This window comes from Limulus polyphemus, unplaced genomic scaffold (assembly GCF_000517525.1).
Source record: "Limulus polyphemus unplaced genomic scaffold, Limulus_polyphemus-2.1.2 Scaffold2235, whole genome shotgun sequence".
Lineage (NCBI taxonomy): Eukaryota > Metazoa > Arthropoda > Merostomata > Xiphosura > Limulidae > Limulus > Limulus polyphemus.
The window spans coordinates 55,512-72,282 of record NW_013667845.1 but is presented as its reverse complement, the minus strand read 5'-3'; the positions used below and the strand labels follow the sequence as shown (position 1 = coordinate 72,282).

The 16,771-nt window shown below is 33.2% G+C and overlaps 1 protein-coding gene across 2 annotated transcripts in view; it reads left to right on the top strand.

Annotated features, from left to right (window-relative positions):
* LOC106466356 overlaps nt 1-14,831 on the top strand; it is a 108,173-nt gene extending 93,342 nt beyond the window's left edge. For both annotated transcript variants that reach the window (XM_022394348.1, XM_013926636.2), the window contains 8 exons: nt 1,736-1,805; nt 2,960-3,112; nt 3,952-4,130; nt 4,450-4,611; nt 5,583-5,692; nt 6,335-6,518; nt 11,125-11,290; nt 12,757-14,831. In XM_022394348.1, the coding sequence (XP_022250056.1) occupies nt 1,736-1,805; nt 2,960-3,112; nt 3,952-4,130; nt 4,450-4,611; nt 5,583-5,692; nt 6,335-6,518; nt 11,125-11,290; nt 12,757-14,603 (2,871 nt within the window). In that variant the 3' untranslated portion in view covers nt 14,604-14,831. The remainder of the gene's footprint in view (nt 1-1,735; nt 1,806-2,959; nt 3,113-3,951; nt 4,131-4,449; nt 4,612-5,582; nt 5,693-6,334; nt 6,519-11,124; nt 11,291-12,756) is intronic.
* Nucleotides 14,832-16,771: the final 1,940 nt, after the last annotated feature.

The following is a 16,771-nucleotide window of genomic DNA, read 5'->3' as shown; positions in this document are numbered from 1 at the left end:
AGTACATCACAGAGTGTTCGTTAACTTGTTAATAGTAAAAACTTATCACATAAGATTCTACAATATCTAATAGTACGACAAGTACATCACAGAGTGTTCGTTAACTTGTTAATAGTAAAAACTTATCACATAAGATTCTACAATATCTAATAGTACGACAAGTACATCACAGAGTGTTCGTTAACTTGTTAATAGTAAAAACTTAGTAAATAAGATTCTACAATATTTAATAGTACGACAAGTACATCACAGAGTGTTCGTTAACTTGTTAATAGTAGGAACTTATTACATAAGATTCTACAATATCTAATAGTACGACAAGTACATCACAGAGTGTTCGTTAACTTGTTAATAGTAAAAACTTGTTACATAAGATTCTACAATATCTAATAGTACGACAAGTACATCACAGAGTGTTCGTTAACTTGTTAATAGTAAAAACTTGTTACATAAGATTCTACAATATCTAATAGTACGACAAGTACATCACAGAGTGTTCGTTAACTTGGTAATATTAAAAACTTAGTAAATAAGATTCTACAATATCTAATAGTACGACAAGGACATCACAGAGTGTTCGTTAACTTGTTAATAGTAGGAACTTATTACATAAGATTCTACAATATCTAATAGTACGACAAGTACATCACAGAGTGTTCGTTAACTTGTTAATAGTAAAAACTTGTTACATAAGATTCTACAATATCTAATAGTACGACAAGTACATCACAGAGTGTTCGTTAACTTGTTAATAGTAAAAACTTGTTACATAAGATTCTACAATATCTAATAGTACGACAAGTACATCACAGAGTGTTCGTTAACTTGCTAACAGTAAGAATTTATTACATAAGATTTTACAATATCTAATAGTACGACAAGTACATCACAGAGTGTTCGTTAACTTGTTAATAATAAAAACTTATTACATAAGATTCTACAATATCTAATAGTACGACAAGTACATCACAGAGTGTTCGTTAACTTGCTAACAGTAAGAACTTATTACATATGATTCTATAATATTTAATAGTACGACAAGTACATCACAGAGTGTTCGTTAACTTGCTAACAGTAAGAACTTATTACATATGATTCTATAATATATAATAGTACGACAAAGACATTACAGAGTGTTCGTTAACATGTTAACAGGAAGACAAAATTATTGCATAGGATTCGACAATATCTAATAATACGACAAGAACACTACACAGTGTTCATAAATTTGTCAATAGCAAGATGAGACTATTACACAGAATTTAAAAATGTATAACGGTATGATAACGACATCACAAAGTGTTCATTCATTTGTTTTCAAGACGACGAGGTTATTTTATGCAATTTAATAGTATCTCACAACAGTACTCATTTATTAACAGCAAGACTAGGACACTACACAGTGCTCGTTCATTTATTAACAACAAGACTAAGATATCATATAGAATTCATTTATGTTTTAACAACAAGATTAGGATATCTATGGAATCTGTTTGTTTTTTAACAACAAGGTTAGGATATCTATGGAATTTGTTTGTTTTTAACAACAAGATTAGGGTATCTATGGAATTTGTTTGTTATTTAACAGCAAGACTAGAATATCATGTATGATATTTTTTAATTAATTGTTTTTTAACAGTAGATGTGGTTATCGCCCAATTTGTTCACAAAAATTTCGATGAACAGTCACTTATACTTAATGTTCAAAATATTAATAAAATACGGATCATTTCAGTCTTTGAGCACAGAAGACTTTCAATTGTGGGTCAAGACCGGAAAAGACGAAACTCCATATCCACTAATAGGTATGTGTGAAAAACGGAACACATTTCATGAAAATTGTTATTTTTTTTGTGTTGGTTTATTTCATTATTAGGTCGCAGGCGAATTTTTTTTAAAGGGTAAAGGGGAATAATATTATAAAATTTTACGTTTTAAAACACCTTGAAAACAATGTAGACTGTGATACTTAAAATTTTAGTCTTCAAATTTGTTTTGGATAATCTGTACGTATTCTGATATCAGTTTAATTAAAAAATATGCTATGTCAGTGATTAATACAAATATAAGCGCCATCTCTTATTCAGAATTATTACTATATTTTATAATTAGAAATCTTTACGTATTAGTGTCACAACTTTATTTATTTTACATCCGAGGTTTGTTAGAATAAGGAATTTCTTTCATTGTGGATTTGAAAGAAAAGTATTTATGACTCAATTACATAACTGTACATCCATATACACATATATAACTAACTTGTTTCACCTAAGGACAAACATAGAGTCATCAAATAGTCCAGGAGTTAAACATAAATTTATGGCTCAATTACATAACTGTACATCCATATACACATATATAACTAACTTGTTTCACCTAAGGACAAACATAGAGTCATCAAATAGTCCAGGAGTTAAACATAAATTAGTCTCATTTCCCTTGGCCCGGCATGGCTTGATTCGCAACCTGAGGGTCGCGGGTTCGAATCCCCATCACACCAAACGTGCTCGCCCTTTCAGCCTTGGGGCGTTATAATGTGACGGTCAATCCTACTACTCGTTGGTAAAAGAGTAGCCCAAGAGTTGGCGGTGGGTGGTAATGACTAGCTGCCTTACACTGCTAAATTAGGGACGACTAGCGCAGATAGCCCTCGTGTAGCTCTGCGCGAAATTCAAAACAAACAAACTCATTTCCTTTATAAAAACCAAATAGTAATTTAAGTGACGATAAGAACTAGAAAAATCATTATTTCTCAAAGGTCCCCAAGTGTTCACTGCTGAATGTTTAAAATACATTTCAAACTGAGCTCATGTATAAAAATTAATTTCATATATATGTACATTCTCAGTTAAAAAAACATCAATAAGTTACGGACTTCGTGGTTTTTCTTTCTTAGCAAATAATTCATGTGTTAATATTTGTACTTTATAATAAATATGTTTTTATCTACTGGAAATAGGTCATGAATTTCCTTTCTACATTAAGATGAATTTTGTCCGTAAGCTACTGCAACACTCAAACTTCGATTTACAGAAGTTTAGTGTCACTTCTGAAACGAAATGTATTTTCATCTTACGACAGTCTCCCACAGATGAGTCATCTGCCCTGACAGGTAAATATGTGAACTGTGTTTCAACTGCTAACAATGTTTAATTTTTTTTATGTGTTCATCATCTTTACTAACATTCGATTTCGCGTTCTCTTGATGTGTCTGGGTTTGTTTAGCTACCCGTCTATCTATCCAGGTCTTTCCTTCTGTCTGTCCTCGAATAAAGTGGATAAGTTATTTAACCGATAAAGTTAAGTCATGTTTGATTGTTGGTGCTGTTTCTTTAGCTTCGTCTTGTCTAATGTTTTACACATATTGAATTAAAGATGTATATAAAAGTAACGCTTCACATCTTTGCCACAAGTCACTTCCTAAGTAGGTTTGTTAGTCATCAAGCGCCCCAAGTGGCACAGCGGTATGTCTGCAGACTTACAACGCTCGAAACCGGTTTTCGATACCCGTGGTGGGCAGAGCACAGATAGCCCATTATGTAGCTTTGTGCGAAACTTCAAACAAACAAACACTAGTCATCAAGCACAAACTATAAACCTTCAGACTTATCGCTGAGCCACTGGAAAGGGGTGGGTGGGTGGAACTTCCTAAGAGGTCTATTTGTTCTATATCAGAATTACTCATATGGGCTAGACCCATCGCTGTCAAAACTATACATAACATCCCATGTGTTTGAAGCACACTAAAATGGGTGTTTCACCATACTGTAGTAAGATAAGCCTCTCACAGCTGTAGGTATATACTGTATATATATATATATATATATATATATATTCGTGAAGTGAGCCAGAGCATTTAGAAAAGAAAAACGTGTGCTTTGAGTACGAGCTGTTAAACGAAACTATCTATTTAAAAAAACTCTATAATGTTATTGTTGATTTATTTTGCAGATGCTACAAATCACAAGAGAAGAACAAGAAGACCAACGTTAATAGGATGGCCTTTCAAACGTCATTTCAATAAACAGGAGAATTCCAACGGAGATGTGACGTCTTCTCCCACCTCTTCCACGTTTGTTAAGTCTTTCTCAAAACTCTGGAGTGACGAAAATTTGCCAAGACCTGTGCTGGTATGATGAAACCTGTGTAATGTTTTATCTTAACCTAAAACACATCGCATCGCGATATAACGTACTATTGAAATTTCATAGTAAAGTATTGATTTCCTGTCTCTTCTGTTTATGTGTCTGAGTAAACACGAAACGTTTCTGAGGCTCGTACTACAATGAAAACTATATTTTCTATCTACTTCTGATATTTCGTCAAGATTTTCAGTAAGCAAACATTTTGTGTGTTTGTGAATTCATTTTAGTCTTTTGCACCAGTTCACATGTTGCTTATTCTTTCGTACGTTCTTTGAGTATTCATTCTCCTCCGATTATTTTCTAGGCAATTTTAAACCAGCTCTTTCAGAGGGGACCGTTTACTGTTGGCATCTTCCGTAAGTCTGCTAACACCAGAATGTGTAGAGAATTGAAAGAAAAACTGGAAGCCAACCCAAACTTTGACTTTAAAGACGTGCCAGTTTCCATTCTAGCTGCTCTCTTTAAAGTGAGTCAACAGACTTAAACTTTTTAACTGTTTAAAACTACTTAACAAGCTTGAAGTTTTTATGCAGACTAGGGCGTAACAAGCTAATAATTAATGTTTTATAGCAAAGTAAGAGGCTTAAACATTGTGGCCATTACTTCAGTGAAACACTTTGGGATATAAGAGACCAACAATTGAAATTTGTATCTTGAGGTAACAGAATAAAGTCAATTAACAAGTTTACGATTGAAGTTTGTATAGTAATTTAATAGGTTGATGTTTGAAGTCTTTATAATGGTGTACAAAGCTAATCATTGAAGTTTCATAGTGATATAACAAGCTCATAATTATAGTGAATTAGCATGTATACAATTGAAGTTTGTATAATGATGTAATAAGATAATAATTGAAGTCTTTATATTGAATTAACGTGTATACAATTGAAGCTTGTATAATGATGTAACAAGCTAATAGTTGAAGTCTTTATAGTAACTTAATGAGCTAAACATACAAATCAATGGTTTTATTCTTATGAAGATCTGTGTATCCTAAGAAACATTAGCTTCTGCTAGTTTCAATAGGATTTTATTTCTCCAATGGAAACTTGCGACGAAAAGTTATAAAACTAGGAAAAGCTTTTTAAAACCAGATGAGACTGTCAGTGAACTGTATTTGGTTGTTGACAGATTTTTTACTTACTGAAAGAGACTATTGTTGGGAAAACGTGAAATAGAATCTCCAAACGTAGAATTCTAAGTCTTTAGTGAGTTTATAAGTTAAACAATTGAGTATGATGGATTGTATAGATATTTATGCATTTCTTATACTTTCTGTTTTACATGCGTGATTTATACTTGAATGACATTGTTGAACGTAGAGGATGTCATCTTTCATGCTTACTCATTCCAAGCAAAGTTTTTAGATGTTTTTTTATATCCCCGTTATTCTTATGCAGTGATCATTGTAATAAGCATGGATTTATTTATTGTTAGGAATTTCTGAGAAGTCTTCCTGACTGTGTTCTTGGATCCAGTGCTTATAAAGACTGGATAGAAACAGCAAACACCGCTGACGAATGGGAGAAAAGAAATCAAATTATGAAGTACGTAGTTGTCTTGTTTATAAGTTTTTGAAGCTTGAAGAGCAGACTGAAGGATTGAAATCATATACAGGAATGATGGCTTGTACAAATTCATAATATGAAGTAACTTAATTTACCTGACATTTCAACATATGTCCTTCTTTTATATGAGTTTTACTGCAGAAGTAAAACGGATAAAGTATTATATGTTTGGAGTAGTTTTTGTCATCATTTCTTTAAAAAAAGGCTTGGCATGGCCTGGTGGTTAGGGCACTCGACTTGCAATCTGCGGGTCGTGGGTTTGAATCCCCGTCCCACCAAACATGCTCGCTCTTTCAGCCGTGAGGGCGTTATAATGTGACGTTCAATTCCACTATTCGTTGGTAACAGAACAGCCCAAGAGTTGGTGGTGGGTGGTGATGACTAGCTGCCTTCCCTCTAGTCTTACACTGCTAAATTAGGGACGGCTAGCGCAGATAACCCTCGTGTAGCTTTGCGCGAAATTTAAAACAAACAAACTAATTTTGTATTTGGTGTTCTCCTTATCGTTTTAAATTATTTAATCTTGGGTTTTCTTGATTCAATGAAATACAAAGGCTTTGATACATACAAAACTGACATGCAGCATGGTTTGTTAATATTACTATTTTGCACTCTTTTCAGGCTTTTAGGTCGAATTTCTCCAGCCAATACGAAACTTTTACAACATTTTTTGTGTGTTTTGTGGCACATTTCTCAACATTCCACCATAAACAAGATGTCAGCTGAAAACTTAGCCGTATGTGTGGGCCCAAGTATGCTTTTTCCTTCCGTGTCCAGAAGGAAACAGCCAGCGCCCCAGCCTGAGGTCAGTGATGTAACGTTACTTTTGTCACACATAAACCGCTTGAAATATGGTTTTTATGTGGAACTGATCTGTGAATGAATTATTTAAGTTTATATTAGGTAGAAAAAAGTATTAGGTATGTATTGCATCTGAAATGCAGAGAATGTCTGAATTTAAAAACACAAACTTGACATCATATTAGAGGACAGACATCATTATTGTATGGGAGAAATACTTTTTGTTATAAAAATATTTCGGTGCGCACCAAAAGTATTGTATTTCAATTCAGATATTAGAGTACTAGAAATATTTCTGTATGCCCCAAAATCATCCTATTTCAATCCAGATATTAGAGTATTAGAAATATTTCTGTATGACCCAAAATCATCCTATTTCAATCCAGATATTAGAGCATTTAAAATATTTCTGAATGCACCAAAAGTATTGTATTTCAATCCAGATATTAGAGTATTAGAAATATTTCTGTATGACCCATCCTATTTCAATCCAGATATTAGAGTATTTAAAATATTTCTGAATGCACCAAAAGTATTGTATTTCAATCCAGATATTAGAGTTATTAAAATATTTCGGTAGTAGTTAGGACCCCCCCACTTGCCAGTCACGCCGCCAGAGGGCGATACACGTGTGTCGATTATGACACCAAAGACGATGATGTCATAGTTCCACAAAATGTCACCAAAAGGCGCGTTGCTAGGCTGCCCAAGACTCGTCTATTAAGGACACATTTATATGAAAACGTTTTACAACAAAATTATGAACAAAGATATCATTACTATCTCTGTGGGATCCAAATTTAGATAGAAGTTTTCGTTTCAATACATGTCGACAATGATAAGAAGCATAATATATACATTATTGTCCACACACACACACGAACTTAGTTTATAAACCCGAAACAACCTTACTTTAAAACAATCAGCTTAGTCATACTTTTACATTTCCTGATCATTTATATGTGAATCATCCTGAAAAAGACGTTTATTTAAATATCATGCAACGATTTAAAATTTACTGTTTCACTAGTTTGATTTTATGATATTCATAAGGTTGATGACACGTATACATTGTGTTACTAAAGCAAATTGGTTTTCAATGTGTCTCAACATGCGATTACGTCATCAATGTCCTAAGTAAAATTATTATTTAACGATAAAACTATTGTAACAGTGTTACACATGTCAGTTATTATCAAACATTCATTTGAACAAAACAAATAATTCACAATAATCTGTCATGAAAGAATTTTATCATACCTAAATATTATAGTTTTCGTTTGTTAATAAACTCTGTAGTAAATCATTTTACTACATAATAAATGTGATTAATCATTATTATAGAATAGTAACAGTTACCATTTTTTTAAAATAAATCCTTGAGGACTGAACTTTCTTCTACATTAGAGATGTAACTTACATCACATACATGTTCAAAACCACAGTTTCAAGTATGATCTACAAAGTTGATTACATTGGTGTTCCTTCTAACTGACGTCGTTAACACTGAAACCATACAACCGACAAATAACAACACTTCATCTGCTTACAGCTGGCAGTATGTTGACCTTTTACTAAGAAAAGAGGGGATTGGTAGAATTCAATGTTTAGTTTGGTCACAGTCTGACATCTTTGATATTCAAGGCTACTGACCGGCTTGATTTTAGAAAATATACAGGGTAGAACGTCAAGTTTAGAAATATGTTTTGACCTTTAGTATTAGCTAAAACAGATAACACTTTCGTTTGAACATACAGAAAACTTTTATTAATATAAAAGTCAATTATAATATACAAAATATCGAAAATAAACTCTACATAAATTGAATGTTCACTTTACAAATCTCTAAATGTGTATTGATGCATTTCATTTAAATACACTTTTTGTGTTCAATTAGACTGTACGTTTCTAAAAATGTGATTATCAATGATGATACTCTGTCGCTATCTATGCATTTACATTATACTTAATATTGAAAATAAACTCCACAGAAACGTAATGTTCACCATACTTTAACTAGAGTTTTTGTATGTCACTAAATTTAAAAGTCATTAAACATAGTTCTTTTCCTTTACATGGTGATACAAAACACTAAATGTATATTCTCAATATTTAACGGGACAGTTCAGTTAGCATACAGTTACTGCATACTGTGCCCTACGTACAGCAAACGATAAGACTGTATCATTCGGCTTATAATAATACTTGAAAATGAAAGACCGATTCAATTCTACTTTTAATATCTAATTAAACGGGTGAAATGTGTGACATTTTGTTACACGCTAATGCCTAATTATTATTTCAAATATCTCATATTGTTTTGAAACAGTAATGCTACGTGAATTATTTGTCATTTACACTTTATAGATAGATCATCAATTATATAAAAATCATCAGTTACAAATCAATGTTCTGTAATTTTCTTATATGAAACACTTCTCATCATAGACTAATATACTATCTTTAGTATATGTAAGTAAAACCTCAGACCGGAGTATCACACATATTGTAACATCTGTTAACAAAACTTCAAGATATATTTACCAAAACATCTTAGTTTATAAAATACTGGCTTACAGTCCAATGTAATAATACCTGCTGTATACATCTGTTTTAGCACGTTATTAGTGACTATAAATGAAACATAAAGGCATTCTCCAAAGTTATCAAAGTTTCTTTATTTTAGAAACCATACAAAACATATCATGCTCTTGAAATCCGTAACTGAACTGACTGTCAAAAATGTGAAAACAAACTGAATTAACATGAAACTTCGTACTAAAGACATGTCACTACATAAATGAATAAATAATTCAATACAAACTAATCAAGTAAGATTTCAGTTAGTAAACTCAGAAAAAACTAGACTATTTCAAAGCAGATATTTCCTCACATAGATTTTGAAACTGTTACGGTAAGATAACTTATCTTTTCACTTACAAATTATACAAATCAGTGCTCTGTGATTTTCTTATATAAAAAACACATCTCGTCATAGCCTGATATACTATTTATAGTATATGTAATTAAAATCTCAGTCCTAAGTATAACACATACTGAAACATTTGTTAACAAAACTTCAAGATACACTAATATTCTACTTACAGAAACATCTTAGTTTATAAAATACTGACTTACAGTCCAATGTAATAATACCTGTACTATTATACTTGTTCAAGCATGTTATTATTGACCATAAATGAAACATACGAGCTATTCTCCAAAGTAATCAAAGTTTCTTTATTTTATATATCATGCACTTCACATCCGTAAATAAACTGACTGTCCCTCTTCCCTCCCTCTTCAGGTCAACACAAGTGTATCGTCCTCTGGCGTGCAAGTGAGGTCCTAACTACTAGTATTGTATTTCAATCCAGATATTAGAGTATTTAAAATCTTTCGGTATGCACCAAAAATATTGTAATTCAATCCAGATATTAAAGTATTCAATTTTAACACTAAATATAGTTTCTTACCGAAATTCTTGATACATAAACTTGAAGTTTTCGTTTTTCAAATAAAGGTTTTTAGCCGCGGCATAGCGGCTCATAGAATGGCTCTGAGTTTTTTTTTTTTCGAGTACAAACTTTGAGCTCATAGCTCCGTCATCTCTTGACTGATTTGAGATCTAATTACAGTTTTGGATTCAGTAAGTTAATCCCTTTCGATTAATGTATATTTTACCACGCCCAAGATCTCATAGATTAATTTATTCTAATGCTGCCTAAAAGAATTTAAATTTCAGGGTAGGCTGGTTAAGATCCTGATGAGTGGTAAAATCGAATCGGGTAAACGCGCGCCCCACGCACAAAAATATTGCTGATAAAAAAAGGGAAACAAAGGCATCATAGATTAATTTAATGTAATCCTGCCTAAAATAATTTCAAGTGGCGAGGTTATTGAGGATTCCCTCATGATTTTTTTTTTGTTTGACAATTGGATGTTTAACGTTTTTTGCAGATATTTGCACAATAGCACGTTCTAGTGTTCAAATGTTATACAATTAAAGAATAGAACTCAAAACCTGTTTTTACTAAAATATGTACAAACCAGTTGGTAATCATTATTTTATAAATAGTTTCGTTATTTGTTGTCCAACTTTGCGTCTGATTAAAGGCCACTTTACGTGACATCGTATTTAATTAGGTTAAAATGTATATTTATGAACTTAATAACGCAGTAATGAAATACGCTTTCTCCATGTTATTTATTATGAGATTAACTTATTAGATTAACCAATCCCGTCCTATCAAACATGCTCTCCCTTTCAACCTTGAGGGCATTATAATATGACGTCAATCCCATTATTCGTTGGTAAAAGAGTAGCCCAAATTTGGTGGTGGGTGATGATGACTAGCTGAGCCCTCTAGTCTTTCAGTGCTAAATTAGGGACGGCTAGCGCAGATAGCCCTCGTGTAGCTTTGTGCCAAATTCAAAACAAGCCAAACAATTATGTCAATTTATACAGTAATGTTTTGTGCGTGACTTTTTTTTTTACCTAGATTAAACTGTGTACATTTTTAACGTTATAACACAATTTCTGTATGTGACATTTTTGATAAATGTGTAACATAGAAAGTGACCTTGTATTTCGATTGTTTTATTTTTAGGTTTCGAAACAAGTGCCAAAAATTGTAGCTTATCTAATAAGTAAGTTTCCAGAATTATTTGGTAAAGAGTGCGTGCAGCTCTTTGGTGTTTTGGACAAGGACATCCTCCGGAATGATTCGGGAGCAGAAGAGTCTGACAGCCTTCATAGTCAACAAGAGTTTGAAGGTTAGTTACGTTAGGTTAGGATAGTCTTTTTATGCTTTAGTTTGTAAATATTGCTGTAAAAGTTTATGTTCGACATAATGAAAAGAAAACGACCCAGCTTTTTTAAGTTTTACTCAAGATGTAGGCTTATTAAAGCCTAAATAAAGAAATATACGAATTAGGAAATGTGACATGGAGTATAATATTTCGATCTGCTTCGCTAAGTGGAGTGAAGATTTTAGATGTTAAAAAATAAATTTCTTTATGCTTTGTAAGCCTTATTGGCATTAAAAGGAAATGCTGAGTTATCTTCCTTTTATTGAACATAAACAAACTAGGCATGAATTAATACATACAGGTTAGTTTGGACATACACACCTGTATAGGCATATAAACATACGTATCACTATTTATATATACATGTACCACCTACACCATATGTACACAGAGTATACATGTGCATACAATTTACATAAAAAAGTTACAATAATAACATTCACATCCACTTGTTAGTTAGGTATTCTCGCTCTGAACAACGGATTTTTCAGCCATAAACCCAAGAGCACCTTACGGGATTCAGCCTTTTTAGCAGATTTCACTTAGGCTTAAATCAGCTACGAGCACACGGTTAACTGACAGCTTTTTAATATGTAACATAACAAGTGACCTTGTGTTTTAATTGTTTTATTCTTAGTTTTCAAAACAAGTGCCAAAAATTGTAGCTTATCTAATAAGTATGTTTCTAGAAGTATAGATTAAAAGTACCCAGATTTTTGCTGAAATAACAACATAAATTGTTCAGCAAAACCGAAATTCAATTTTAAAGGCATAAAATAACTTGACTTCAACTTATAGAAATTGGATAAATGCGATATTTAAGATTGTTATCGTTTTACTGGGATATATTTTTTGGGTTACTTATTTCGATTTTCAGCTTAATTCAGGTGATATTTAGTTAATAATCATACCAGTGATCTGGTTTAAAAAATGATAATATAAGGTACTATTGTTTTTTCATCTTTCAATGTTGAAAGATGAAAGTTACAAAATACATTTCAATGTTATAGATAATTGAGAGTAAAACGATTACAGCTTAAGTTTCCAACATCTGGGCTAATGTGGATTTATAATCATAATTATTGGTAGGATACAGGAAAAAAAACACCAATAACGATAGTTTTTTTTTTATAATTTATCAATATAGAAAAGTTTTGTTTTCCTAGTTTCATTTATATACTCCTCACTTACTTAAATGTTTTGATGATCTAGTTTTTATAGTTAAGCTTATGTAGTTAAAAAATGAAGTTTTTCGACTAAAACACAGTTTATCTTTTTTATTACATACTTGTGTTGTAATAGGTTATTTATAAGAATTATGTATTAAACATCAGTTGTAAACTTTTTATAACTATAACCGGAGTAGAATAAAGGAATTAAATAAGTCTGAGATAACCAGCTTTCTTTATAATGCTCTTCATCTTCTGTAGGATGTCGTCAAGATAACTCCTCCATTGACAGTCTGGAGAGAGAACTGCTAGAAGGGAAGAAAACAATAGCGAAACTACCAAACAAGATTCACATCTCATTAACAAACCTTAGTCGAGATTCCGGTCTGACACTCAGTGACACACAACTGTATACGCCAGAAGGTGATGATGAAAATACAGATTCTAGAGGTTCTACACATAACAGTAAACAGACAGTTAAGAGCGCGCCCAACTTGGATTTATTAGGCTTAGAAGCTGTGAACCACTCGTCTAAAGACGCTGTGGTCAGTATCGATGGATCATGTCATAAGGTTATGAGAAAGCGGAAACAAGAACAAGAAAACTGTCGTCTTAGAGGATCGGGAAGTGCCAACTCTTCTCCTCTGCGAAGTCATTTTAGACATAACATGCAGTCTAGATCTTACTATCACCATCTCCATCCGCTCCAATATTCTCCACCTTATGGAATAGGAAATACACTTTTATATTGCTTACTTCATCCAGCACTCGATGCTGGTGCTAGTCCATCAGAGGCTAAAAGACGTGTTCAATCGATAGGGTCCGTTTTATCATCCACAAAAATGAACGATGTGGGATGTGCACCTTCGTTGAGACGAACTGCTTCTGAAGATAATTTACCTCATAACCAGTGTCACCATCCTGAGATTCTTACCTCTCCTTCACACGACGTTATCAACCAGGGAAGTTATTCTGTTTTCCAAAGAGAACAAGAGAACAAGCAGGATTTTGCTTCTAAACAGAATGAAGACAAATACTTTTGCTCCAAACGAATCATTTTGCCTGAAGTGTGTGTAACTGAGGAGATCAAAGACGAGGATGAAATTGAATCCAATTATGACACATTACTACATCCTAAATCTTCATCATCTCCAGTAGTTCAAAACTCTAACAGCTCACGAAATATCAAATTATCTGTCTCTGAATATCAGAGCAAAAATGTAGATTATTCGACAGAAAATCCCGAAGAAATGAATTTATTCTCGGTTAGCGAACTGAATGCAATCCTTCGCGATCATTTCAATGTCAAAAGCATCTGTAGTACTGCATCAAGTTCAAACCCAATTTCACCCGAATCAAAGGAACATTCAGTCACTTCTAAGCCTTCTATTTCCAGCAGATCTAGTGGGTCCGGAGATCCTTTTCTATCCCAGCCACCTATGATATCAGACAGAGCTTCGCAGTTACATAGCTCAGATGATGTTTCAGAAAAATCTTTAAAACGGTTCTCTAGTTACCACGGAGCTTCGGGCAAGGACGCTAGTACTTCTAGTGTTTTCATTCAGGAAAATTTCTTTGATCGATCAACTCAGAGTTATGAAGCAAACAATCTCCTTGAAGATTCTCTACAACTTTACGATGAAGAGTTTCAAAGTTTTTCCTTGCCAGTGAACAAGTCGTTCACACCACCTCCAACTCCACCTAAGCCTTTCAAAAGAGTATTTTATAACATAAATTCTATGCAGAGCTCACAACCGTCTCACGAAGTTGTTAACTTGAACGTAAGTGATAGCAATGGCGTTCCCTTTGTAAAGAGACCCTCAGAAGACTGGCGAAACGAGATAAGTTGGAGCGTCTCCAAATTAAGAGACTATTTTGACTCACGGACATCAAATGATGCAAAAGATGTGCCTCAGTGCCTTAAACATAGCCAAGAATCCTTCGTACCGCCCGTTCCTAGGTCTTCAGCACGTGCTGGTGAAGACTGTGTAACTTTGGTGAGAGTGGGTTGTCACGGAAGATCAGATTCAGTGATAACTGTACGAAAAAGAATTGATTCAGACTTTAATAACATAAGTAACACGAAGTGCAAAGAATCTTATGTGTGAGATGACTTTACTTTGTATATTTGTACAGTTTATTGTAACTGTTACTGTTATGTGCAGTCGAGTTGTACATAACTGTGGCTCAGTTATTTGTCAACAATATTATGTTAATACGTTTTTCATATTTGTACAACTGCCCTACTCATATGTACACTATGTAACATTGTTTAATGTATTTTGTTTCCTGGCGTCGAAAGTGATACTTTTGTATTAATAAATAAAGTACGTATATATTCATAACAATTATGCATCGTGTCAGTTTTCTTATTCTGAAGATACTTCATCAACTGGCAAATATGGGCCACAATGAGCACAGTTACTTTATTTAGGTGAAACGCTTTAGACGTTTATATATTAACCTCATTGAGTACGAGGTACTTGACTTCCCACATTTTTTATATTTCTCTCTGAAGGAAGTCACGTCGTTCCGCACGTTTATTTATTTATTAACTTCACTGAGTACGAGGTACTTGACTTCCCACATTTTTTATATTTCTCTCTGAAGGAAGTTACGTCGTTCCGCACGTTTATTTATTTATTAACTTCTCTGAGTACGAGGTACTTGACTTCCCACATTTTTTATATTTCTCTCTGAAGGAAGTTACGTCGTTCCGCACGTTTATTTATTTATTAACTTCACTGAGTACGAGGTACTTGTCTTCCCACATTTTTTATATTTCTCTCTAAATGAAGTAACGCCATTTCGCCTTTATTGTATTATTTTCTACTGATACCCATCAAAGCTTAGGAAAGTACGACTAATAACGAGAATTATAACTTTCTATCTGAATGATAGCCTAGGCGCTCGAGGGATAAACGGCCAGGTCAGTGCCTTCTAGGGTTCAAGTGTAACTGTCCCCAATTTTGAACTAATTCTCAGATGGCCGTCAGCCAGCCAGCAGCATCCGGCGCCACAAGGGCTTTGTCCGGCTCTTTGAATCATCATTTTTATAACACGCTCAAAAGCTGAAAAGGCGGAGCGTGTTGAGCAGCATCACATCACGAGTCTTGAACCCCCTGACTTGTAGCCTGACAGACCAACGACTAAGCTCCACCCAACTGATATTAAAGTGATTATTGTTAGTTTTATACTTGCTTGATACCGTGTTTCATTGTACTAGCTTTTATCTTACACAATCTTATAAGTTTATTAGAGCTGAAAATATGCCAGATAAGTTAAGAAATAGGAAACAAGCTTTCAAATTAAGGAGTGCAAAAACCAAAATCTGTTGCTTTTGAGATAAGCTTCGAATTAAAAGCTCATATTATTTATATGTGATCGTCTTCTGCTTTCCCCTCGATAAAAACGTTTTAGCAATTACAACCACATGTAGAAATATACTTGTATCTCACGATCTTAAAGAGGTGTTCCGTTTTAGCCCCCAGTGGACAGCGGTATGTTTGCGGACTTACAACACTAGAAATCGGGTTTCGATACCCGTTGTGGGCAGACCACAGATAGACCATTGCTTTGTGCTTAATTGCAAACAAACAAACAAAAAGCTTCCGTTTTCTCGAATGGCCAACCAGCAAGTGTTGGTTTCCATAAACTCCTTCCCATAGCAAGGATAAGCGATTTTGTAAATGGTAAACAAAGCCTAATTTAAAACTGAAAAGGGAATTATTATAACGTTTCAGAACAATTATATTTATGGATGTAGTCTGTCTAAGAGAATAGTTAACATTTTTCCTAAAAATAGAACATTATTCTGTGTATGATGAGATGGTTTCAAAGAAACCTCAAACTGCAGAATTTGTGGAGTGACGATTTTTCAAAATGTTCGATATGAAATTTTCAAACTATTTTTAGTTTATTTTATTTCATTCACTCAATGAATAGAAAATATTCGTATATAAGATTGGAAGATGGACTTTCTTCAATTTTCAGTTAAAACTTTATTAAATGTCTCTCAAGTTTTGTTTTGGTTTAGATAATATCACTTCTGATATCACTTCAGATTGATTAATTTGATATTACTTAAATGTGCTCTAACTTCTGATTTCATTAACACGTGTCGTTGTATACTGTACATATAAATTTTATTTCGACATTTCTAGAAATATAAATTATTGTTTAATCAGTAGAAAGTTTAACGTAACTTGATAACGAAAACCTTATTGGAAGTTCGGGAACAACTTTAGCCATATATTTATATATATATATATATATA